Genomic DNA, 25,140 nt, shown 5'->3' on the forward strand with positions numbered 1-25,140 from the left:
TCGAAAGCACACTAACTTTTGAAGGAGTAAAGCTAGCCGCTTAAAATTTTGCACAAATACTTCTTATAGTTGTAGGTCAGTTGGGATTGTAAATGGGCCATATCGGTCAATGTTTTGATATAGCTGCCATAAAAACCGATCTTGGGTATTGACTTCTTTAGACACTACAGGCCGCAATTTTCATCCGATATGGTTGAAATTTTGCATGAGGTGTTTTGTTATGATTGCCTAAAGAGAGACACCGGGTAAAGAACTCGACAAATGCGATCCATGGTGGAGGGTATATAAGACTCGGCCCGGCCGAACTTAGCACGATTTTACTTGTTTTTTTTTCTAATTTTTGGCTGCACTTGGCATTGAGGATGCCACTTGTTCTCTTTTTACATTCATTCTTTGTTTACGTTTTCTCCTATATGATGATATTTTCAATCCCCAAATTTGACATCCCTAATTATGTTCATGGGGCTATCCACTTTATGCTTTCGCATGTGACCTAACCTTCTATTAGTGAATCCTGAAAACCCTGCCAAATTAAAACCTGGTAACATGTAAAAGATTGCGAATAATAATTTTGTTTTTTTGGGTGAACGCACCACAGAAAAAATAGATTTCGTGGGGAAAGGGGTATGTCGCGCAAAAATATGAAAATCGTCTGGTGTGTTTTTTTTTTTAATATGATTTTAGTAAATTGTCGGTGTTTTAGAAAAAAACCGTTCTACATTTGCGAGTACTCGTATATTCATAAGAAAAAGAAATAGAGAAAATATAATTTCTTATTTGTGTCTATGCTTTTTGTGTCCTTCAACAACATCGACATCGATATATCTGTATATGGGAGTTGATGTGTGGCACCTGTTAAACTGTCAAACCACAATGACCGCCAGCCAGTAGAAGTAGTTGTAGTAGTAGTAAGTGCTCTCAGTGAGTCCTTTTGTTACTCTGTATCTCTCTGTTACTCTGTATCTTTGGCATATTGGTGCTTTTTTGCTGGTGCGGCTGCTGTTGTTTGGTTCATTCGTATTTTTCGAAAAAGCGTTTTTTTAAATCCGGCGGATAAGTTACGTAAATATAATGTTCATTGTGCCCCACCTCATTTTGTATGATTTCGTGTGTGGACGAGGAGGCCCTTAGCGATTGCTGTGAACCGCTTACATAGCGCTGTCTTGGTTCCAAGGGGCGTGGTATGGTGTTGTAGTGTTTCATGCCACCCACAGCACCACCACCACCAATTCCGTCACCTGACATTGTGGATGCTGTGATTCCGCCACTGCTGCCCAAATGAGTTGCGGGTAATGTACTATCACAGTCTAGCTGGGCCTGAGAATGGTGACCGAGACTCGATAGGGCCCCGGAGGAGCCAGTATTTGGACCACGAGTTGAAGCCAATGTATTGTGACTGCTAACAACCGATGTACCATGGGCTCGGCTATTTATATAATCGCGTCGGTCTAAAATGTCCTGTTGGTAAGCCAGATTCGTCGGATGACGCAGTGGAGTCTGTGCGCCACCGCTTTGAGTGCCTAATGTCGCCTGTCCGGTGGCCATCGTAATCGGGGTACCCGGCCGACGCTGATCGCCTATGTAACGCCTGGGGCTGTGACGATAATCGTATTGCACTGGTTCGGGGTACATATCGTGATGGCCTACCTCGCCCTGGGCCTGATGGTAATAGTACTGATTGGTGTTGCTGCTGCTCGGATGCTCTACGTTGCTCATACCATGGTGATGGATCCCGGTAGTAGGGTACTCTTGAAAATGATAATGATCTTGAATTTGCGATGGATGATGTTGCAGCTGATGTTGATGGCTGGCGGGTATATAAATATGCTGACGATGCTGCTGTTGCTGCTGCTGCTGGTGTTGCAGATGTTGGTGCTGCATTTGCTGTGTATGGTAGAGATGATTGGCGTTCGTGTTGGCATTGATTGTCGCCTCTTCGGAGCTGTAACAAAAAACTTGGGTTTTATCCAAAAATTTCTTTAATCGTAAGTCTTAAGACATGTGTAAGGGTAATTTTAATATGGCATCGGAGGCTCTTAATCAACTTACTCAAATAGTATCCAAATGATGTAATAACAAAAACATATGCCCGAAGACAAAACAAAAATTAGGATTACAATTAAACCCCAAGGAAAGGCACGTGGCTCCAATGGACCATCTTCCCAGTAACGTTCACAGGTTAAATACCAGCAGACTGCTTTATTCATTTCCTCTGTAATAAAAAGAGAAGTTTTAAAATATTTGTAATTCACCAAGATTAAGAGAAATTATTCTAGAATGTATCGAAAAATATTATATGGAATGTTTTAGTCCGCCAATAACACATAAAAGTAGATTGTAAATTTTGCCGAGAGCAATATTATGAAAAGTTTTATTATATTAATGAAAAAATCATAAATATTATGAAAGTTCTTAATGGAAGAAAATGTACAAATATGATCGTTTATGGAAACAGGTTCTTATATTTATGAAACTTTGTTTCATAAATTTTTGCGCAAAAATTCAAGGCCATAACTCTTCATTTTTTCGAATTTCCAAAATTTTCGAGCAATCTGCAGTTCAAAATTCGAAGAAGATTCGTACAATAAACCGAATAACTTAAAATTTTACATTTAATTTTTTTTTTGCATTTTTTTTAGCAAATGCTAACCCCTTACGAAAATTTGCAATTTTTTGGTGCGAAAAATTTTTGAGTTGAGCATACAGTATTGAAGATTATAGCAAAAAATTCGGATTAGCGCAACTTCTATGTTTTTTCTTCAAAAGACAAGCTCAAAATCACATCATTAATATCCGAAAAATGCTAAAAAAAATCAAGGTGAAATTGAATTTGCTGTAACATTTTTTGTTTTGCGAATTTCAAAATTCTGAGGACACCGTTGGATTCGCAAAGAAAACTTTTTCCGTAACGGTGCTGTACGAAACAATACTCTTTCCTGTTTCCTTAAAAACTTTAGAGTACTGCTTCAAAGTCGCATAATTCATATCCAAAAATTTAAAAAAAAAACCAAAGTGAGTTTGCAATTGCTGTACCTTCCTAAGTTTTGCAAACTTTAGAAATTTTCAGACGACGTTGGATTCGTGGGAAAATCGCTTTCCATAGTGCTGCTGGATAAAGCAATACTGTAAAGTTTTCTGTAAAAAACATCGCATAATATCGTTATAGACCGATTTGGACCTCAATTGGCACAATTTTTTCAGCACACTAGTTGCAAAATTTTAGCCAAATCGGACAAAAATTGCGGTTTCCAGGGGCTCAAGAAGTGTAAGCGGGAGATCGGTTTATATGAGAGCTATATCAGGGTATACATAGTTGTTGGAAGTCGTAAGAGCACACTATGTGCAAAATTATAGCTAAATTGGGCAAAAGTTATGGCTTCCAGGGGTCAAGAAGTCAAATCGGAAGATCGGTTTATATGGGAGCTATATCTAAATCTGAACCGATACGGCTCATTTGCAATCTGTGACGACCCACACGAACGGTATGTATCTGTGCAAAATTTCAAGCGGCTAGCTTTACGCCTTCGACCGCTATAGTGACTTCAACAGACGATCGGACGGACATGAGACCATCAAGAATATTCATGCTTTATGGGATCTTAGATGAATATTTCGAGGTGTTACAAACGGAATGACTAGATTAGTATACCCCCATCCTGAGGTAGTAGGTATAAAAAAAATAAAAATTTGTTTGACTGGCCGAGGGATGCGAACCTGGGTTTGCAAGTACTTAATGGCATGCAAATTATGTAACGAACTTCTTCACTAAGGTAATGACATCCTATTCATTGCTTTGTTGTCCAATTAATAACATAAAATTTTTAATGTTTTTCAACAACTTTTTTTATTAATTTACTCTATACTTCTTTGAGATGCATAGTAGTACGTATCATTATTGCAATGTTCACATAATTTACTTCTATTGTAGAAAAAATATTTTCATTCCATCAATGAATTCCGTTTCATTCATTTAATGAACCCATCATGAAATTACCAAAATTTACAGTAATGAAACTTTTCATTGCATTAAAGAAAAAAATTCTTTGAATTAATTTAATTAAAATTTTCATTGAATTAATAAAAAAAAACACATTAATGAAACGCGTTCATTGATGCGATGAAGCATTTTTCTTTCTGTGTATGTTGTCATTGTTGGAGGCCGCCTTAACGCAGAGATTAGCATGTCCTCCTATGACGCTGAACGCCTCGTTTCGAATACTGGCGAGACCATCTGAAAAAAATTTTCAGCAGCGGGTTTCCCTCCTAATGCTGGCAACATTTGTGGGATACTTTGCCTTGTAAAACTTCTCCCCAAAGAGAAGTCGCTCTGCGGCACGTCGTTCGGACTCGGCTATTTATATTATGAGCTTAAAACTTGAATCGGACAGTACTCGGTAATATGTGAGAAGTTTGCCTCTGTTCTTTAATGGAATGTTTATGGGCAAATTTGCATTTGCATACCCTAAATCGGCAGATCGGCCCATATGCCAATCATGTGTAAATATGTTCCAATAGGGACCGTATTTGGTCTGGATATCGGAGGGCCTATTCCACCTCACTGTTTCGAATTTCGAACTCAAGACTCTAAATTGGCAGAACGGTGTATATGGCAGATATATCAATATTGAAATAAGACAAAAAATTCGGCTTTCATGGACTCAATAAACTGAATCGGCTGATCGATCGATATGATAGCTTTATCTAAATATGGTCCGATAGGGACATAAATCGGAAGTTCGGTCTATATGAGAGCTATCTCTAAGTATGGACCGATAGCGAGCATATTCGCTTTGAACATTGGCCGCTCTGGTACAACTCACTGTTCCAAATTTTTACAAAGTGGAGTAATAAATGAAGATGTTTTGGTTTTTAGACCTTAAATCTGCAGTTCGGTCCGTACGCGTATGACAGCTATATCTAAATATCAACTGATATTTACGATATACCAAAAACCCCAAATATTTTCCTATAGAGACCATATACGGTTCGAATTTCAGAGGCCCATTGCAACATAATTACCTAATTTTAGCACAATGAGGACTCAATACCCTAATTCGACCTCTTGTCATTAATCTTAAACTTGAATCGGACAACACTCATTGATATGTGGGAAGTGTGCGCCCCTGGTCCTTAGTGGAATATTCATTTTGTCCAAATAATACCGTAAAATATGCATCCTCGTTTTCGGATGAAGAATTTTCTAGTAATGCATCTAAGTAATCCGTTAGCTGAATAAAACGCGCTCACATTTTACGACATGTTTCCATATTTTGCCGCTTTTTTCTAAACATTCAACAAATGTTGTCTTCCTCTGTTCAAACCAAATTTGCTTGAATAGTGGGTACGCACAGTTAACCTAGATATTAGCGTTCACGAATATCCTAAATAATCAGTACGGCGTTCACTCATTTTGGTGTAGGTGCCTATGAAATGATAGCAGCTGATTTAAAGTGCAACATTCTACACCATAGTCATGGCACGGTGTAGGAAATGCAAAATTTTTTTTGGATTACACATGCCATCAACATCTCTAACCATACAAAACGTATCTACAAAGAGGTGTCACTCAAGGACACGCCATTCGGAAGGAGCTGCCTTATTATTGAACTAAAACATGAATTGGACAGCACCCACTTATTTTCGAGAAGTCTCCGTGCAATTCCCTAATAAAATGGTGGCGGGAATGTGTCTATTTGCTATATTCCACAATTCCAACTTACCTTCCATATCCCTGAACTGCTGATCCGACATCGATAGAATAAGGCCCCCAATACAAGTGCGCACCAAAAATTCACATTTTGACTTCAACTTTATCAGTTCTTCTGCTTTACAATTGGCCCTTATCTTTTGCATGGTTGACATTTGGCCATTGTTCCCAGATGTTTTACTTCTCTCATCGTCATCGGATGTATTTGTCTGGGTCTTCACACTATCATCACTATTGCTATTTTCGGTGCGTGTATTGTGTTCTGCTCCACCATCAGCATGATGACTTGTAGATTCTTTGGTATTTGACGACGTGGAAGTAGTACCGCTGCCCGATGTGCCGGAACCAGAGGAATAGGCGCTGTTACTGGTGCTACTACTCGATGTTGTTGAATACGTTTTTTGTGATCTCGACGCTCCCGAAGATGAGGAGGACGACGATGAACTGCTATAAATGTGTGGTGCTGCTGATGATGTTAAGCTCTCCGCTGGTGTTTGAATATGTGGCGTATATTTTGTACGTGAGGCACCATTGTTGTTATTGTTAGTACTATAAATATAGTTCTCATTAGAGGTTTCTGCAAAAGAAGAACAATATGAAAATTAAGTGTAAAATATAGTTTGGTGAACTGCGATGGAGAAAAAGTGCAACATAAGGACATAGGCGGAGCGATGAGGACCACGCCCACTAGGGCGTTGGAGACTATTCTAGATACCCGACCCATTGACATACTTATTAAGTGAGAGGCAGCCACTGCGGTTATGAGACCTAAGGCGATGGGAAAATGGATTGAGAATGGAAGCAGCTCATACCATCGCGGTATAATCGAGGCGACGATAGGAAACCTGCAAGGAAGGAAGGGAAGAGGTTTCTGATCGGATGCCTGAGATGAACCTTGAAGTCGAGTGCGAGGCACTGCTGCCATCGGCACAGTCTTGGATTGACGGAACCCTAGTATTGCCATCTGGAAGATCAAGTTACACGGATGGATCAAAGCTAGAGGAGAGAGTGGGCCTGGGGGTTTACATTGAGAAGCAAGCGACTGAGATCTGTTTTAGACTTCCTGGCCATAATACGGTCCTGCAGGCGGAGATCCGGGCGTTCACGGAATGCGTGAAGTGGTGTGGTGCTAACGCGAGAACATCGAGAGTAAACATCTTCACCGACAATAAAATTGCCATAATGGCAATAGCAGCCGGGACAGTAAGGTCACGAACAGTCTTGCAGTGTAAGAAGGAGATTAACGCCTTTTCTGAGGATGGCAAAATCCGCATCGTTTGGGTGCCGGTCCATAACGGAGTAAGGGGAAATGAAAGGGCAGACGATTTGCTAGTAAAGGCCAGAGGACTGCCGTCAATAAACTTGGTTAACCCGAAGCCTTTCGGGTCGAAGCAGTCCGAGTTAAGGGATTGGGCGACGAATGCGCATGCAACATTGTGGAACAGCGAAACGGTCGGTAGGACGGCGAAAATTCTATGGGGTGATGCGGATCGTGAGAGGACGAGGCTATTACTGAAAGAAAGCAAGAAGGAGGTCAGTATAGCTATTGGTATCATAACGGGACACATAGAAATACTAGCTCACTTATGTAAAATCGATGCGGCAAGTGATAGTATGTGTAGGGCAGGCGGGGAAGATGATAAGATGTGGGAGCATTTCCTTTGTCATTGCCCGGCTTTCGCGTCTAATAGATACCGACACTTAGGTGAAGACACAATACCAGACATGAACCAACTTAGGGAAGTGGTATTGAAAACAATCAAGCATTTTGTAAGTAGCACGGAATTCTTAACTTAAAATTTTCTTGTTAGAGGTTACTTTACCGTTTTTAGAGCGCACAACAAGCCGATTACTAGCTTAAGTGTATGTCCATAGTGGCATGGGGCGGATTAATATCTGCACCCTCTTTTCAACCTAACCTAAACTAACCTAAGTGTAAAATGTAAGCAAAGATATGGTTTAGTCATACTTACCAGTCTGTTGACATTTTGTTTGGCCAATTTTATCCTGACATAATTGACGATTTTGTACTTTGGCTGCTCGAGATGCACCAATAGAGGAAGTTCTAAAATAAAGATATGAAATTATTCAGCAGATTTCCAGATTACTATGTTATTCATGGAGATAATGCTTTTTTTGGTGTCAGAGATTTTAGAATGAGCGACTAGTGGAACAAATGTTTTGCCATAGCCAATTAAAGTAAGTAAGTAATGCTTTTTTTGTCTATGGTTAATGTTCATGCTCATTATGCTTTTTTTTCATTACTTGGTTTAGAAAATTTTAATTTAAAAGGTTTGTGTGAGGTCGCCCTTTTGCGAATATGAATATCAAAAAAGTGGCACGAAGTTAGTGTCTGAATTGGAAGCATTCAATTGAAATTTAATCGGGATATTATTGGATCTTAAACCTTATTGCGTCTTATTATATTTGTTTTAATACTCACCTGATGGGTAATAAACTTAAATATGCTACATTCGCCTTAGCCAGTGCTGAGTTTTGACCAAATGAATCGCCCCAAACCTCTATGTCTGTCACAATATTCTGATCACCGATTTTCAACGATGATGACTCCTCCGTTTGAAAAACTTCACAACGCATAATATCGCAATAGTCTGCTAAGCACACAGCGTCTTCAGCCTAATAGTAGAAAAATGGCATTTTTTAAATATTTTTTGAAAGCAAACTCAAATAAAACATGTAAAAGCTTGCTAAGTTCGGCTGGGCCGAATTTTATATACCCTCCACCAAAGATTGGATTTGTCAAAATCTTTGCCCCGAATATTTTTATAGGCAAGAAAAGAATATTGGATGAGGATTGAAAGTCATAGGAGAAATCGTTGTGCAACCTCTTGGAGCTTAAGAAGTTATATCGGAAGATCGGTTTATATGGGAGCCAGGAACGTAACCAGGGAGGGGGACCTTCGGGTGGTTATTTTTTATCCGATTTTGCTGAAATTTGGAGTAGTGTGCAGTTTAAAGCCTCCCAACATCCGACCCAAATATGGTACAGATCGGACTATATTTAGACATAGGTGTCATACAGACCGATCTGCCGATGATGGGTCTGAAGCCCATAGAAGCTTTATTTTCAAACCGATTTCGCTAAAATTTGAGATAGTGAGATATTTTTAGCCTCCTGATACCCGACCTAAATATGGTTCAGATCGGACTATATTTAGATATAGCTACCATATAGACCGATCTGCCGATAAGGGGTCTGAAAGTAATAAAAGCTTTATTTATTACCCGATTTCGCTGACATTTAAAACAGTGAGTAGGTTAAGACCTCCCAACACCCAACAGATATAGCTGCCATATAGACCGATCTCCCGATAAGGGGACTGAAGCCCATAAAAGCTTTATATTTACCCGATTTCGCTGAAATTTGAAACATTGAGTTTTTCTGAGCCTCACGATATCCGACATTAATATGGTTCAAATCGGTTTATAATTCTATATACTAAAAGGACCAATATTTTGTTCTACAAAATGGAATAGTGACATATATATTAGACCACTCAATGTCCGTGCCGAATTTGGATGCTTAAGTCATCCAATTTTCACCGGATTGTAACGAAATGGGGTTTACATATTTACCCGAGGTTGTGGGTATCCAAAGTTCGGCCCGGTTGAACTTAATGCCTTGTTGTGGGGCCACGACATTAAATCGAGAGATCGCTCTATATGGCAGCTATATCCAAATCTGAACCGATCTGGGACAAAATGCAGAAAGTTGTCAAAGAGCCTAACACAGCTCACTGTCCCAAATTTCGGGACAAGAATAAAATCCTGGCTACGTCCCTGATGGGAGCTATCTCATGTTCTATATAGATTTAGATATATTGTAGCTGCCTATAGACCGATCTACCGATTCAGGATCTTAAGTCCATAAAAGCTGCATTTAACTCCCGATTTTGCTGTGGTTTGTAACAGTAAGTTCGACTAGACCCTGCGAAATCCGACCCGAATATGGTCTATAATGGGCCATACTTAGATATAGATGTCAATAATGGCATTGAATCCTCATTGCGCTAAAATTCGCAGCATTATGTTGCAATGGACCCCTGAAATTTGAACCTTATATGGTCTCTATAGGTATATGTTGGGATTTTTTGGTATATCGTAAATATCGGTTGATATTTAGATATAGCTGCCATACGCGTACGGACCGAACTACAGATTTATGGTCTAAAACCCAAAACATCTTCATTTATTACTCCACTTTGTAAAAATTTGGAACAGGGAGTTGTACCAGAGCGGCCAATGTTCAAAACGAATATGCTCGCTATCGGTTCATACTTAGAGATAGCTCTCATATAGACCGAACTGCCGATTTAGTGTCTTTAGTCCATTAAAGCCACATTTATTGCCAGGAACGGTGTATTGCTCTATGCACCGCGAGATTCGAAAACAATTTTGTCCCTATCGGACCATATTAAGATAAAGCTATCATATCGACAATCTGCCGATTCAGTTTATTGAATCCATGAAAACCGAATTTTTGTCTGATTTCAATATTGATATATCTGCCATATACACAGTTCTGCCAATTTAGGGTCTTGAGTTCGAAATTCGAAACAGTGAGGTGGAATAGGCCCTCCGATATCCAAATCGAATACGGTCCCTATTGGCATATGGCCGATCTGCCGATTAAGGTTATGCAAATGAAAAATTTTCCAATAAACATTCCATTAAGGAACAGAGGCAAACTTCTCACATATCACCGAGTGCTGTCCGATTCAAGTTTTAAGCTCATAATCTTAATAGCCGAGTCCGAACGGCGTGCCGCAGAGCGACTCCTCTTTTGGAAGTTTTGACAAGGCAAAGAATCCCATAAATGTCGTCAGCACTAGGAGGGGGTAACCACCGCTGGAAAAAATTTTCTGATGGTCTCGCCAGTATTCGAACCCCGGCGTTCAGCGTCAAATCCGGACATGCTGACCTCTAGCTCATAAAAGCCGCAATTATTGCCCGATTTCGCTCCATTCTAATAGCGAATTGTCATAATTAAATAGGATAATAAAGATATAACCTTTTTGGTTGGTATCAAAAGTTCAACCCGACGGAACTTAATGAGCTTTTACTTGTTCTACATCAACTCACCTCGTTTATAATTGCTTTGTGTCTTGTCTCGAAATGTAAATCCAAAAATTTCTCTTGATAGAAACTTTTGCCACACAATCTGCAAGTCCATTGTGTAGGTCTATCACGTTTTTTGGCATCTTGTCGGGGTGCAAATATATCTCGAAATGGATGCAATGGGCATTCGAGAGGAAGTTTCACCTGAAATAATATCCCAATGATTATTGGAGTATTGCTTACAACGTTTTAAATGACAACATACCTGATACTTATCTAATATCGGTGTCCATTTTGAACGAACTATCTTACGAACTAGGCGGCTGCTATCTTTCGAGCATAAACGCTTGATAACATGAGTATGAGGCCATGGTATTAATAGAAGAAAGTAAATAAGAAAAATCTGAAAATGAAAGGAGAATATGCATGACATATTGTATTATAACAATGTTAGACTGGCCAAAGTCGAGCAAAGCCGACCTTTTAATACCCCACACCACATTGGGTATGCAGGCTTAGTTCTCCAAATTAAAATTTGCTTTTATTTGAAGCGTAGAATTGCGACCAAAACCCGTACATATTATAGTAGTCATATATAGGAAATGGCTGTTCCAACTTTTGAGGAGATCGTTTGAAAAATACGTTTGCAAAGGCTCCAAAAATTAAAATCGGGAGTTGGCTATATCTAAATCGCAACCGTTTTCTAAGAAATTCGCCAGTGATCACACAACAATGGCTTAGCATCAAATTTTGTGAGGATCTACTAATAAATGTCCAAATTATTGCAGATTCAGTCAAAATCGAGCGACCTTATATCAGAAGTACATATAGTAAAAGTCATAAAAGAAGATATTGTACAAAATTTTGAGAACATCTTTTCAGATAAACGCAACAAAGGATCTAAAAGTAAAAATCGGGTGATACATATATATGGAAGCTACATCTAAATCCGAACCGATTTCTTTGAAATTCAACAGCAATGTCGGTATTGGTATTAAATCAAATACCAGTTCGGTAATAAGACTAGTACCAAACGGTACTAATCATTTTATGTTTCATCCATACCATCCGATATTGTTTTTGCAAATTACGGTGTTGCTTTACTATCAATACCGTATGTTACTGAAATGAGCACGTTTGCTAACAACTTTTCTCTGGGTGTACGGGGTATAATGAAAAACCCCTCCGTTTTCCAGGTGGTATAGTGATTAGCATTTTAGTGTGGAAGGCAAAGCCATTGGTCTGTACTACAGACTCTCCACAAAAATATATCTGTGGTATTACAATGGAATAAGTGTTTATGATTGCTGAGTAATACTACATATTATTACTGCAAAGTTTGTCACTGACCGGCTTATTGTCATGTAAAAATGCCATAGTAGTACCTCACAAATGTCGCCTGCATTAGGTGGTGATAATCACCACTGAATATTGTTGTAATGTTCTCGCCAGCATTCAATCCCAGGCGTTCAGTGTCATAGGGGGGCATGCTGGTAGGGCCGAGCTCAGGCTACTATCGGGGTCAGCAGGTGGCGGATGGCTGAACGACCTAAAGGTTAGCTGTGAAAAATAATAAGCAGCCCCCGACCACGAGCGGTGAAGACCGAGGACATGCTACAAAAAGGCATTTATAGCCAACGACGTCTTCGCGACATGGCGAGTGGATGCCGCCAGTTGACTAAGTATCCACCCACAGGGGTGCTCTACAGATAGATGCAGTCTGGGGAGTGATGCCCCCGTGGATTCCCCAATCAAGGGGACTTTGACCCTGGCGCGTACACTGGAACATGATTTTGATAACCGATTTGGATTGATGCTACGAGCTGACGGCTGTGGTATTCTGTTACCTGAGTAGGAGGGAGTGACATCCCTCTCGAAATGGCTTTCAGGCTAATGCCACCGCTGCCTCCGTCCCGTTAAACCCCTGGCAGGCCTTAGGGAACGATCTGTGCCTCGTAACCATTAAGTTGGTAATGTAGGTTCTGTTGATACGATATCCAGATTAATGCCCGACCTGGCTCTGAACGCAAGTACTCATAAGGTCTTGCGTCAACCCTCGCGAGGACCTCACTGCTTGCAAAGGGACCCTCGGGGTCATCGCTCTGCGAAAGGGCGACTACATTATCGGACACAGACAACGGCTCTAAGTGGGGACCCGATTAAAATGGAAACACCCATTAACATAGCAGCAGAGGAGATGGAATCGATCTTTGGAAGAAGATCGAAAGTACATCGATCACCGGTAAATTCTCCACTAGCCTCCGGGCCCAGTGTCGAGAAAGAGAAGGAGGTAAGAAGTATAGCGTTAGACTGTACCCCAGCGGAGAACAACGCGGAGACATGCGAGAACAGCACCAGTTCTCCTAGACAAGAGTTCATCTTGAAGATGCGACTTTCGGAGGAGGAGGCGCTTGAAAAGTGCAAGAAAGTCCTTCGCCATATGCGACTAGCTATAGGAAGGCAGAAGAACATTAGCAGGGATGTCCAAAATGGTGTGTCTGAGATAGAGGAAATCTTGGACATTATTGGGAGCTACCGCAAAAACTGGAAGGCCGCGGAGAAGCAGAAACAGCAAAGCAGGCCAATAATAGCGGAGACTCCCACGACATCAACCAACATGTCGACGCCTTCTACGGCGCAAAACAAGAGGAGCGCGCCGAGTCCAGTCGAAGAAAATCCTGGCAAAAAGAAGAAGGATAAAGCTGTAGAGGTGAAACCACCGGCGAAAACAGCCGGAAAGAGGAAGCCCGACAAAGAGGCTGAGAAGAAGAAGCCCGAAGAAGAGGCAAGAACGTCAAGGAGGAACCCGCGGCGAAAACCGCGCGCTCGGAGACCACGGAAACCCAGGCAGCGACCAGAGGCCGTGTTAATCAAGCCGAAGGAGGGGCATAGTTACGCGGACGTGCTCAGGGACCTCAGGCGAAACGCGAAACCGGAGGAAGCCGAGGTCGCCATCCGCTCCGTCCAGAAAACGAGAACGGGTGCAGTTCTTCTCGTGATGGGCAGAGGAGGAAACAAGGAGGTGTTCTGCGAGTCCCTCAAAGGCGTCCTTAAGGAGGCTGCAGTCGTGCAGGACATGAAACCGAAGGCGACAATTGAGATCCGTGACTTGGACTCCCTCTCGACCGCCGACGAGATCACTGAAGCAGTGATCAAGGCAACGGGAACGACAGCTGGAGAAGTGACCGTGCAGCTGACAGCACCTAATTCGAAGGAGCAGAGGAGGGCCTTCGTTTCTCTGCCAACTAGCTGCGTCAATATTTTGTTGAAGACCAGCAGGCTCCTGATAGGAATGACGAATTGTCGGCTAAACTATCGGGATGAAAGAAAGCGCTGCTTCAGATGTTTTGGAGCCGGCCACCTACAGTGGGAGTGCAAGGGACCCGACAGGAAAGGAATGGGACTATGCATTAGATGCGGCGAGAGTGGGCACAAGATGAAGGAGTGCCATAACCCTCGGAAATGCTGTATTTGCTCGCAGAGGGGAAAAGGCCCGACGGATCATCTTCCTGGGTCAGAGAGATGTAAAGGAGGCAAACAGCAGGCATGCTGAGAATACTGCAGGCCAACATGCACAGGTGTAAAGTCGCACATGATCTCCTATCACAGATAGTCGCAGAACAACGTGCTGACATCGTGATTATAAGCGAGCAATATGGAAGGAGAGATCAAGGGTCCTGGCTGGAGGATCCCACAAAAACAGCTGCTATCTGGATCCCATACCGCAATGGCATCTCACCAGTAAAGAGCGGAAGTGGAGACGGTTACGTCTGGGTGCAGTTAAACCACTTTACGCTGTTTAGCTGCTACCTCACTCCTAGTGACAGCATCGACGCCTACGAGGCAAAACTCGATGAGATCGAGGACACAATGCGTGGATTAGACGGCCATCACGTAGTAGCTGGCGATTTCAACTCTCGAGCGGTGGAATGGGGCATGCCAACAACCAACCCAAGAGGGAGACGAGTTCTAGACATGGCCGCAAGAACCGGTTTACTCGTTGTAAACACTGGAGACGTGCCAACCTTTAGGCGACCCGGCTGCGAAGGCACTATACCGGACATCACCCTTGCGTCCGAGGAAATCATCGGAAAAATAACAGAGTGGAGCGTACTGGAAACTTACACGGCAAGCGATCACCAGTACATTATGTTCTCCTTCAATACTGGAGGGAACACAGTTAACGAGGAAAGGAGCACCAGTACACGAAAGTGGAACGTGAGCAAGCTCGACTCCTCAAAACTCCTGGCGGAAATCGACCGGCAAGCCGTGTGGTCAGAGCTGGATGAACTAGACGTTCCGTCGACAGTGGAACGGGTGATGGAAATCATAGAGTACGGATGTAAGAAATCCATGCCAAAACTCAAAAGGCCGAGGGGAAATAAAACCGCAGTGCACTGGTGGAATGATGCCATAGCTGAGAAACGAAGCAACTGCATCAAACTAAGACGCAGATACACGAGAGCTCGTCGCAGGGGCACGGCTGAGACAGAACACGCTCTTTACAAGGAGGCAAAAAAGATACTCGCTGCCGAAATAGAAAGGAGCAAGAAAGAAAAGTGGGAGGAACTAAGAGAAGATATTAACCGAAATCCTTGGGGCCTCGGATACAAAATTGTGATGGAGAAGCTCGGCACACGGAGCCCAACAGCGGTGATGGACGGGAGAACAATGGAGAATATAGTCCATACACTCTTTCCCCGACACGACCGTATAGAAGACGAAGTTAATGAAGAGCCAACGGAAAACATAAACCCGTTCACGATAGAGGAGCTAAAGAATGCAGCCCGCAGCCTCCAGAGCAGAAAAGCCCCCGGCCCCGACGGAATACCGTCCGAGGTAATCAGGCTGATAGCCGAGAATAGACCCGAATTTCTTCTTGAAATGTTTAATCGGTGTCTAATGGCAGGTGTTTTTCCGGAAGTATGGAAGCGACAAAAGCTGGTGCTCATAAGCAAAGGCAAAGGTGATCCAATATCCCCATCCACATACAGACCACTATGTATGCTGGATACGGCCGGCAAGCTTTTGGAGAGACTACTGAAGCCACGGCTCCAGGACGCCATCATCGAGGGAGGTGGACTCTCAATGAGACAACATGGCTTCCGGGCAGGAATGTCCACGATCGGAGCCCTCAGAGATGTGGTGGAGATAGTAGAGGTGGCTAGGCAAAGGAACCACTACTCCAGGCCAATTGTCCTCTTGGCCACACTGGATGTGAAGAACGCTTTCAACAGCCTTAGATGGTCTGACGTCCTCAAATCGCTCAGAGAGGACTTTAATATCCCGGCGTACCTGATGAGAATAATGAGAAGTTACTTGAGTGACAGGGTACTCACCTATAATTCTCAAGATGGAACGAGTGAATATGAGGTCACATCAGGAGCGGCGCAGGGCTCCATACTCGGACCGGACCTCTGGAATGCCAGTTATGATGGAATACTGCGAATGGAAATGCCAGACGGAACCTTTCTAGTAGGATATGCTGATGACATTGCTGCAGTCATCACGGCAAGAGACACGGAAGGCGCTGAGCGCAAATTACGGCAGGTGATGCTAAGGGCAAGGGACTGGCTAGATTCCCATGGCCTACAACTTGCGATGCAGAAAACGGAACTACTTCTCCTAACGAGAAAAAATATCCCAGTGGAAGTGGATATGCGTATAGACGATATACTGGTGAAGACCAAGAGATCGATCAAATATCTAGGAATCCGACTAGATACAAAGCTGACCTACGCAGAGCAAATACGGCACGCGACAACAAAAGCCACAAAGATAACGGCGCAACTTAGTCGACTGATGGCAAACATAGGTGGGCCTCTCCAAAGCAGGCGCAGACTCTTAATGGAGACATGCAATAGCATCCTCCTCTATGGAAGCGAAATATGGGGCCAGACACTGCAGACGGCATACCGAGCGAAATCCCTGCTCTCGGTACAGAGGACGGCGGCACTTAGAGTCATATCATCCTACCGGACAGTGTCGGAGCCCGCAGCCCTTGTAATAGCCGGAATGGTTCCGATAGACCTGCAGGCCATGCAGCGCGCCAGGCTCTACACCGAGAGGTCCAACACTCAAAGAATACAGGACGGGGCCCAAATGGATCATACACAGGCCATACGAGAGGAGACTACCGAGAGATGGCAACAAAGGTGGACTAGCGAAAATCGGGCCAGATGGACGCGACGATTAATACCCGATGTACGGATATGGAAAGAAAGGAAGCACGGCGACGTCAACTATTACGTCACACAGATGTTAACAGGACATGGTTACTTCCGGAAATACCTGCATAAAATGGGCAAATGCTCCTCAAGCAAGTGTATTTATGAGGAGGTTGAAGTTGAAGACGATGTGGAGCACACTTTATTCCACTGCGAGCGCTGGGTTGAAAGACGCAGCGAGTTGGAAGCAGCGATTGGCGACGTTACGCCTGAGACAATAGTCCAAAAAATGCTGGAGGACGAGGGAAAGTGGGAGGCGGTGAAGAGATATGCCGAACAAGTACTGCGCAGGAAGAAAGCTGACCTGGACGCAGCGGCGTAGAGTATAAATGCGGAGGTCTGGACGCAGACACAATGAAGACGAAATGGATAATCACCAGATATGGGGTCCACCTCGAAGTAATGCGAAAGCGGTTCCGAGGTGGAATTAACTCCCAGGGGTGTCACAGGGTGGGTTTTTAGCCGGTACCGTTGACTACGGAGCCCGGCATAAGGCGAGAGACGTACTCGTCACATGCGTAAAGCATTTTCCCATCCTGACCCGCAAAAAAAAAAAAAAAAAAAAAAAAAAAAAAAAAAAAAAAAAAAATAGGGGGGCATGCTTCTGCGCCACGGTGGCCTCCATAAACTTAGTATACCCTTTATATTATGATGCAGTGTATTGTAATCAATAGTTCAAAGATAAAAGCCATCTATCTTCAAAAAATCTACTCGAAATTCAACGAGCCTATTTTCACATTTAAACCTATATTATTATCCATGTAACTGTTATATTCCAACCAAAGGTCAATGTTTCCACATGTTAATATGTAGTTTCTTTTTAGCTAACGTTGACATTTCACATTCTATAAAAGACTACCGATGTCTTGTCTGACACCACGAACAAACATTCATACATAATGTAATACAAACGAGTATGTGTACGAGACACAGTATAATTGCCCAAAAATTAGTACCCGCCAGAAAAAGGCAGACGGAAATGTTGCCAGCAAAAATGTTAAAAACGAAAGTTAAATGCCGGAAATGTCAACCAAACTGATCAACAGCCAACGGGAGCAACCTTTACTTTACATAATTGACACGAAACGCCACTTTTACTTCAATTGGCATTCGTTCCGCTCCGTTTTTTGCCACTTCCGGTTTCTTTTGCTTTTCTCTAACTTAACCATTGCAAGTGCATCAACCCTTTTGCCCCCAAATATGCAAATTAGCATTTCAAACATGTGAAGGATATCCTGAAGAATGCCAAGAAACACCAAAATATTACACAAATGTGTCGAAATACAACCAGGTGTGAGTTGAAAACAAAAACAAACCTAAGACCATGGAAATTTGTGTCAAATGCCAATTAAAGGACACGCCAACTGGCTACAAAAAGAGGGGAGAGATTTGTTGTGCTTCAAATAAACTACTGGGTGTGTGTAGTTTATTTGAAGTTCTACTTGTTTCAATTTATGCAAGTTTAATACTTCAATACAGTGACTCGTCATAAAAACATGGCAAAAAAATATCAATTAAAATTTAATTGAAAATAAAATCTTTTTCAATTAAAAAATTAGTTGATTGAATAATTTGTTAAATGAATTTTGTTTTTTCAATTACAGTCGTGATTGAAATCTCAGAAAATTTTAAAAATTTCAATCATTTATTTATTCGATCAATAATAAAATTATTTGAAAATTTAAAAAATTTCAATTATTTAATTTAATTGACTATGCAATTTTTTAATTGAACATGTTTTCAATTACTTTTCCAAAAGCGGTGATTGGTATGATCATTTTCGTGATTGAAGCAGTTTCATTTAAACAATTCATTGGATCAATTAATTTCATGATTGAAAAAGATTTGTATTTTCTCGGTGTAGTTTTAAATTGATTACAGATTCAGACTGTACCACGAGTCTACCTAATAATGCATTTAGATACTACAATATTAGAACAAATATCGGATAAAAAAATATTTAAATCAGAAACGATTTTGATTAACTTTTTCACATCCTGATAAGTTGAATCAAAAATCTAATGAAAAAGGAAACTGAATTGGAAGTGTCATATTCAGAAGCGTACCGAGAAGGATCACAGATGTTAGGCACTGTGTAGACGGGCCGTAGGCTCGAATGAGGCCTGAATCCGAGAAAAGTCCCCTGGCTGTACAGGAGCGTGATTAGACCAATACTTACTTACGAGAAAAAGTGCAACATAAGGACCACACAAAAGGTTCAGAGAACATGTTGTCTTGGCATAGGCGGAACGATGAGGATCACGCCTACTAGGGCACTGGAGACTATTCTAGATATCCGACCCATTGACATACAGATTAAGTGTGAGACAGCCACTGCGACTATGAGACTTATGACGATGGGAGAATGGATTAAGCATGGGAGCAGCTCATACCATCGCGGTATAATTGCGACGACGATTGACGGAACCCTAGTATTGCCATCTGGAGGATCATGTAACACGGATGGATCAAAGCTAGAGGACAGAGTGGGCCTTGGCGTTTACATTGACAACCCAGGGACTGAGATCTGTTTTAGACTTCCTGACCATAATACGGTCCTGCAGTCGGAGATCCGGGCGATCACGGAATGCGTGAAGTGGTGTGGTGCTAACGCGAGGACTTCGAGTGTGAACATCTATACCGACAGTAAAATTGCCACAAGGGCAATAACAACCAGGACGGTAAGGTAACGAACAGTCTTGCAGTGTAAGAAGGAGATTAACGCCTTCTCTGAGGATGCCAAAATCCGCATCATTTGGGTGCCGGGCCATAACGGAGTAAGGGAAAAGAACAGGCAGGCGATTTGGCGGTGAAGGCCAAAGAACTGCCGCCAATTAACTTGGTCAGTATAGCTATTGATTTCATAATGGGACACATAGGACTACGAGCTCACTTATATAAAATCGGTGCGGCAAGTGATAGCATGTGTAGGGCATGCGAGGAAGATGATGGGACGTTGGAGCATTTCCTTTGTCATCGCCCGGCTTTCGCGACTAACAGATATCGGTACTTAGGTGGAGACACAATACCAAACATGAACCAACTTAAGGAGGATGTTTTAGACGTGACAATATGCTCAGAAAATCTAATCGATGAGGTTCAAGATTGGAAGGTCTCCATGGAGCACTCCTTCTCTGATCATCGCTACATTAGGTTTAGAATAGCACGACTAGCGACTAATCCGATAAGTTTCCGTAATAAATTAGGTTGGGTTAAAAATCAACTGACCAAAATTCGAAAGACTACTCAGAAGAAGACTTGGGCAAGATAATTTAGATGGTACAAGCATAAAAGACATTGACCACAATGTCAACAGGATTACGACTGCATTAGTGGAGTCATTCGAAGATAGTTGTCCTCTACGAGAAGAGAAAAGAAATAGGAAAGAAAGGAAAATGAATTCGATAAGCTTCCGTAAAAATCAACTGGCCAGAATTCGGAAGACTACTCAGAAGAAGACTTGGGCAAGATAATTTAGATTGTCCAAGAATAAAAGACATTGCCGAGAATGTCAACAGGGTTACGACTGCACTAGTGGAGTCATTCCAAGATAGTTGACCTCTACGAGAAGAAAAAGGAATTCAGCCCAAGAAAAACCCTGGATGACCGGGGAGATTCGCAACATCGGGAAAGAGGTCCTCAGATTTTATAACAGAGAACGTTGTAAAAGAGCGGAAGTATATTGGGATGTGTATTACACACGGCTCTGGAAATACAATAAGATTACCAGAGCGGCAAAACGTGCCCCCTGGAAGATTTTCTGCGACCAAGTCGATAGCGTTAGTAGACGACATGGAAGTGAGAGCAGAGACAACGAAGGACATGTTGAGGCTTTTGATAAAAACGCATTTTCCACATGATACGACGCGACTTACAGACCCTCCGGAATCTGGGAATTATGAGATTGATCTAAGGCTTCTCATTACAGAATTTATGGTAAAGGAATCCTTGAAGAGCTTCAAACCATTTAAGCAACCTGGACCTGATGGAATATTTTCGGCGTTACTACAAAAAGAGGCCGACTATCTGGCGCCCCATATGGCCTTATTTGCATATACTCCGAGAGCCTTGCAGGAGGCAAGGGTGGTATTTATACCCAAGCCCGTCAAAGCAAGTAATGCGACACCAAAAGCCTACAGGCCTATAGGCTTTATGTCCTTTCTATTCAAAACCACGGAACACATTGTCGATACCATTATAAAGAGTGGGACATCCAGCGAACTGCTGAAATACAAACAGCATGCCTATGGCATGCCGGGTGGACCCGGTCCTTAAAGACTGGATAAGCCATATGGTGAGGAACAGATGGATACATTGTGGATCTCCACTCCTGGCTAACATAATTAACCTATTACGGGTGCTGACTGAGGATGTATTTGAACCCGACTGCTACGCAGGCGATGTTATAGTACTTCTAAAGACTGCTGCAGATGGCATACGACTGGGCTAGACCTAGGGATCTCAATGTTAACCCGAAACGACTGAAATCTGCTTTTTCACAAGGAGGACAAAGGGAGGCCAATTTAAGCACCACGTTTCTTCAATAGAACGATTTCGATATCTGACAAGCTCAAATACTTAGGAGTGATCCTGTACAGGAAACTGAATTGGAAGTGTCATATTCAGTAGCGTACCGAGAAGATTCACAGATGTTGAGCACTATGTAGACGGGTCGTAGGCTCGAAATGAGACCTGAATGATAAAACAACAGGTTCAGAGAACATGTTGTTTTGGCAAAAGATCGATGAGGACCACGCCCACTAGGGCACTAGAACCTATTCTAAATGTCCGACCGATTGACATACAGATTAAGTGTGTGGCAGCCATTGCGGCTATGAGACTTAAAGCGATGGAAGAATGGAAAGAAGATAGGAGCAGGTCATACCATGGAATGGAAGAGGTTTCCGATCGGTAACTGAGACGACACTTGGGGTCGAGTGCGAGACGCTACTGCAAGCGGCACAATCTTGGATTGACGGAACCCTTGTATTACCATCTGGAAGATCATGGTACACGGATGGATCAAAGCTAGAGGACAAAGTGGGCCTTGGGGTGTACATTGAGAACCCAAGGACTGAGATATGTTTTAGACTGCCTGACCAATGCGGTCCTGCAGGCAGAGACCCGGGCGATCACGGAATGCATGTTATGATGGGTTCTAACGCGAGGATGTCGAGAGTGAACATCTTTGCAAATTGCAAATTTTGCCCATGAACATTCCACTAAGGAACAGGGGCAAACATCTCACATATCAATAAGTGCAATTCGATTCAAGTTTAAGCTCAATAATAAGGGGCCTCTTTTTTATAGCCGAGTCCGAACGGCGCGCCGCAGTGCGAAACCACTTTGGAGATAGGTTTTACATGACATAGTACCTCACAAATGTTGCCAGCATTAGGAGGGGAAAACCACCGCTGAAAACTTTTTCTGATGGTGTCACCAGGATTCGAACCCAGGCGTTCAGCGTTATAGGCGGACATGATAACCTCTGCGCTACGGTGACCTCTGAACATCTGTTAACATCTTAACGAACAGTAAACTGGCCTTAAGGGCAATAACAACCAGGATGGTAAAGTCTCGAACAGTCTTGGAGTGTAAGAAGGAGTTAAATGCCTTCTCTAAGAATGGCACGATCCGCATCGTTTGAATGCAGGGCCATAGAGGAGTAAGGGGAATGACAAAGCAGATGATTTAGCAGTGAAGGCCAGAGGACTGCCGTCAACAAACTTGGTTAATCCGAAGTCTTTCGGGTCGACGCAGTCCTAGTAAACAGCGTGGGCTACAACGAAAATCCTATAGGGAAATCCAGATTGTAAGAAAACGAGGCTATTACTGAAAGGAGGTAAACAGAAGGTCAGTAAAGCTTTCGGTATTGTGACAGAAAAAGTTTTAGGGCAAAACACTCCCCAATTTTTAAAAATTACGCTGTTTTCGATAAAATTTGCTAATTTTTTTCTATTCAAAGACAAATCCAACAGAATATACATATGTACATTAGAGTGGTTTTAATTCTTTTTTTGGCGGCATCCCCCTAAAATGTTTCATTTCCAAATCTGAACCTATTTTGATAAAAATTGGCAGAGGTTTTCAGATGGGTAAGACAACATTCCATGACGAATTTCATGCAAATCCAAAATTCATAGCGTTTGTCTTTGGGGTTAGAAAGCGATATATGCAAATTTTCGTAATGATTCGATAGTAAATGCTATCTCTACCTTAATTGCAAAAAACGACAGACGGAGTATCAGCACAAGGGTTTCCTTGCACGTTTTTAGGGACATTCGCTTCATTATCCCGACTTCAGTACTACTTACGTTACTCGTTATTGAATATCAAAATGTTAAAAAGGGAATCGCCTTTCGTAACTTAAATGATTTTCATAAAAATCACTAGTGTTCTTCCTTAAATGCTCACAAATATTACCCCATTTAATAAAGGCATTCATAAATGTATATTTTGAGGCAGAAAGACCAAGACCAAAAAATATATATATTTGCATGTTATATTTGTTGGAACCCATGTGTATGGTTCATTGAAATGCAATATCTCAATAATTTAATTTTTACCACTATGGCTAACATTGTCCGTTGTCCTTTTTGTGTCGTTTGTGCTATAGACATTGGGTAACCAAGCTACCACAGGCATGTGGTTCTAAGCTCTCACTCATATGATTGGCCTTAAAACGCGCCGCGCAAAGGGCAATTTCCGCTTCGTCCAAATGTCACATACTCACACACTCATCCAAATACTGTCAAACTTACATACATTAACATACAGCGGTATACGCGATGATGTCGTTTGCCCATTAGCACATGCACCGTTATTTTTAGGTCATTTGTATGAGAAAACAAACAGACCGACAAAACCCCTAGAATCACACAAGCACACAATTGCTAACAAACTCACACACCCAATGCCACTCAAAACAAAGTTTTCATAAGCCTGAGAAGGGGAAGAGAGCGAACCATCGAGCTAGCTGGCTGGCTGACAGAAAAAGGAGTCCAAAAAATGAGAGCACAAATACCAAAGGAAAATCGATAACACACATTGACAGGACTAAGGAATACTTTGAGGAAAAGACGGAACGGAATAACAGCATGATGACGGTGATGAAACTGGGGTGAAGAAGAGGAAGCAAAAAAAGACATTTACATATAGATTTATGAAAGCCCTGAAATTTTTTTTTACATATTTTAATAGTTCTTCCATTTCATCAGTGACACTATTTTGTGGTTTATATAATCCTCGAAAGGATATGTATTCCTGCATAGAACTCACCTCTAAATTAACAATTTTGGAACCCATACATAATATGGGGGTCTTAAAAAAATGTATCCGACAAATAGTATGAATAAAATATTATTCTTTTTACTCTAGCACTCGTTAAGTTCTGGATTTCCACTAGTTTTAACTTTCATTTACGATTTTGGTTACTTTGTGCATGCATGTGTACACATTTTTCACTTTTCACTATTTATTTTGCAATTATACTGGCTTTCTGTATATTTTTAATATTTTTTTATTCTATAAATAAGATGAAAATGAACTTATGAAATAATATATATACATATGTACGTCTACACCTGTGAAAATTTCTTAGCTGTCTAAGAAATTTTCTTTTCGAATGTCCAATTCCCGTTTTCTGTGGCTCGAGTTATCCTTTGCAAAGAGAGAGCGAAGTGCGAGAGAAAACAGTTTGACAAAGTCCAAGCCTAAAACTATGCAATACATTCCAATGGAATTAGTTCTTATCTCTTTTATCATTGGCTTTGCTATATACAGGGTGGCTGATGAAAGCCGCTACCAAAAAAAAATGTAATAACTTTTTTTCTATTTAATAATAATAATTTAATAATTAATTTAATTAATTAATTAATTAATTTAATTAATAATAATTTAATAATTAATTTAATAATTTAATTTAACATGAATAAAAGAAAAATGTATTCCATACACCGAAAAAAAAATGTAGCAATATTCATCATTGTAGCAATATTCATCAGCCACCCTGTACGTGTGTTTGTGTGTTTTGTGGATTGTGAGTGTAAAAATGTAATAAAAACAAAACTTTTGCGTTGCCAAAATTCATAACACTGACGGATTTGAAAAGCCGGTACATATCGTTGC

At 41.7% G+C, this 25,140-nt stretch overlaps 1 protein-coding gene across 2 annotated transcripts; it reads right to left on the reverse strand.

Annotated features, from left to right (window-relative positions):
* Positions 1-713: 713 nt before the first annotated feature.
* Positions 714-24,590, reverse strand: LOC106082299 (uncharacterized). 2 transcript variants are annotated; one of them, XM_059365297.1, is made up of 8 exons: positions 24,292-24,590; positions 11,052-11,189; positions 10,811-10,990; positions 8,151-8,344; positions 7,681-7,772; positions 5,721-6,284; positions 2,050-2,212; positions 714-1,942 (listed from the first exon to the last, which is right to left on the reverse strand). In XM_059365297.1, exons 1-8 carry the CDS (start codon positions 24,316-24,318, stop codon positions 1,012-1,014), a joined length of 2,289 nt encoding a protein of 762 aa, XP_059221280.1. In that variant the 5' UTR covers positions 24,319-24,590; the 3' UTR covers positions 714-1,011. The 2 variants fall into 2 exon arrangements, with proteins under 2 accessions (XP_059221280.1, XP_059221281.1); XM_059365298.1 differs by having other exon boundaries at positions 1,339-1,955.
* Positions 24,591-25,140: the final 550 nt, after the last annotated feature.

Source organism: Stomoxys calcitrans, chromosome 3 (genome assembly GCF_963082655.1).
Source record: "Stomoxys calcitrans chromosome 3, idStoCalc2.1, whole genome shotgun sequence".
Lineage (NCBI taxonomy): Eukaryota > Metazoa > Arthropoda > Insecta > Diptera > Muscidae > Stomoxys > Stomoxys calcitrans.

Coding starts and splice junctions, on each gene's coding strand:
- LOC106082299 (XM_059365297.1), bottom strand. CDS start 24,318: ATGGGTTCCAAAATTGTTAATTTAGAG. Junction 7,773..8,150: donor TTAAGTTTATTACCCATCAG/GTGAGTATTAAA, acceptor TCTTTATTTTAG/AACTTCCTCTATTGGTGCAT. Junction 2,213..5,720: donor GCAGTTCAGGGATATGGAAG/GTAAGTTGGAAT, acceptor TTTTTATTACAG/AGGAAATGAATAAAGCAGTC.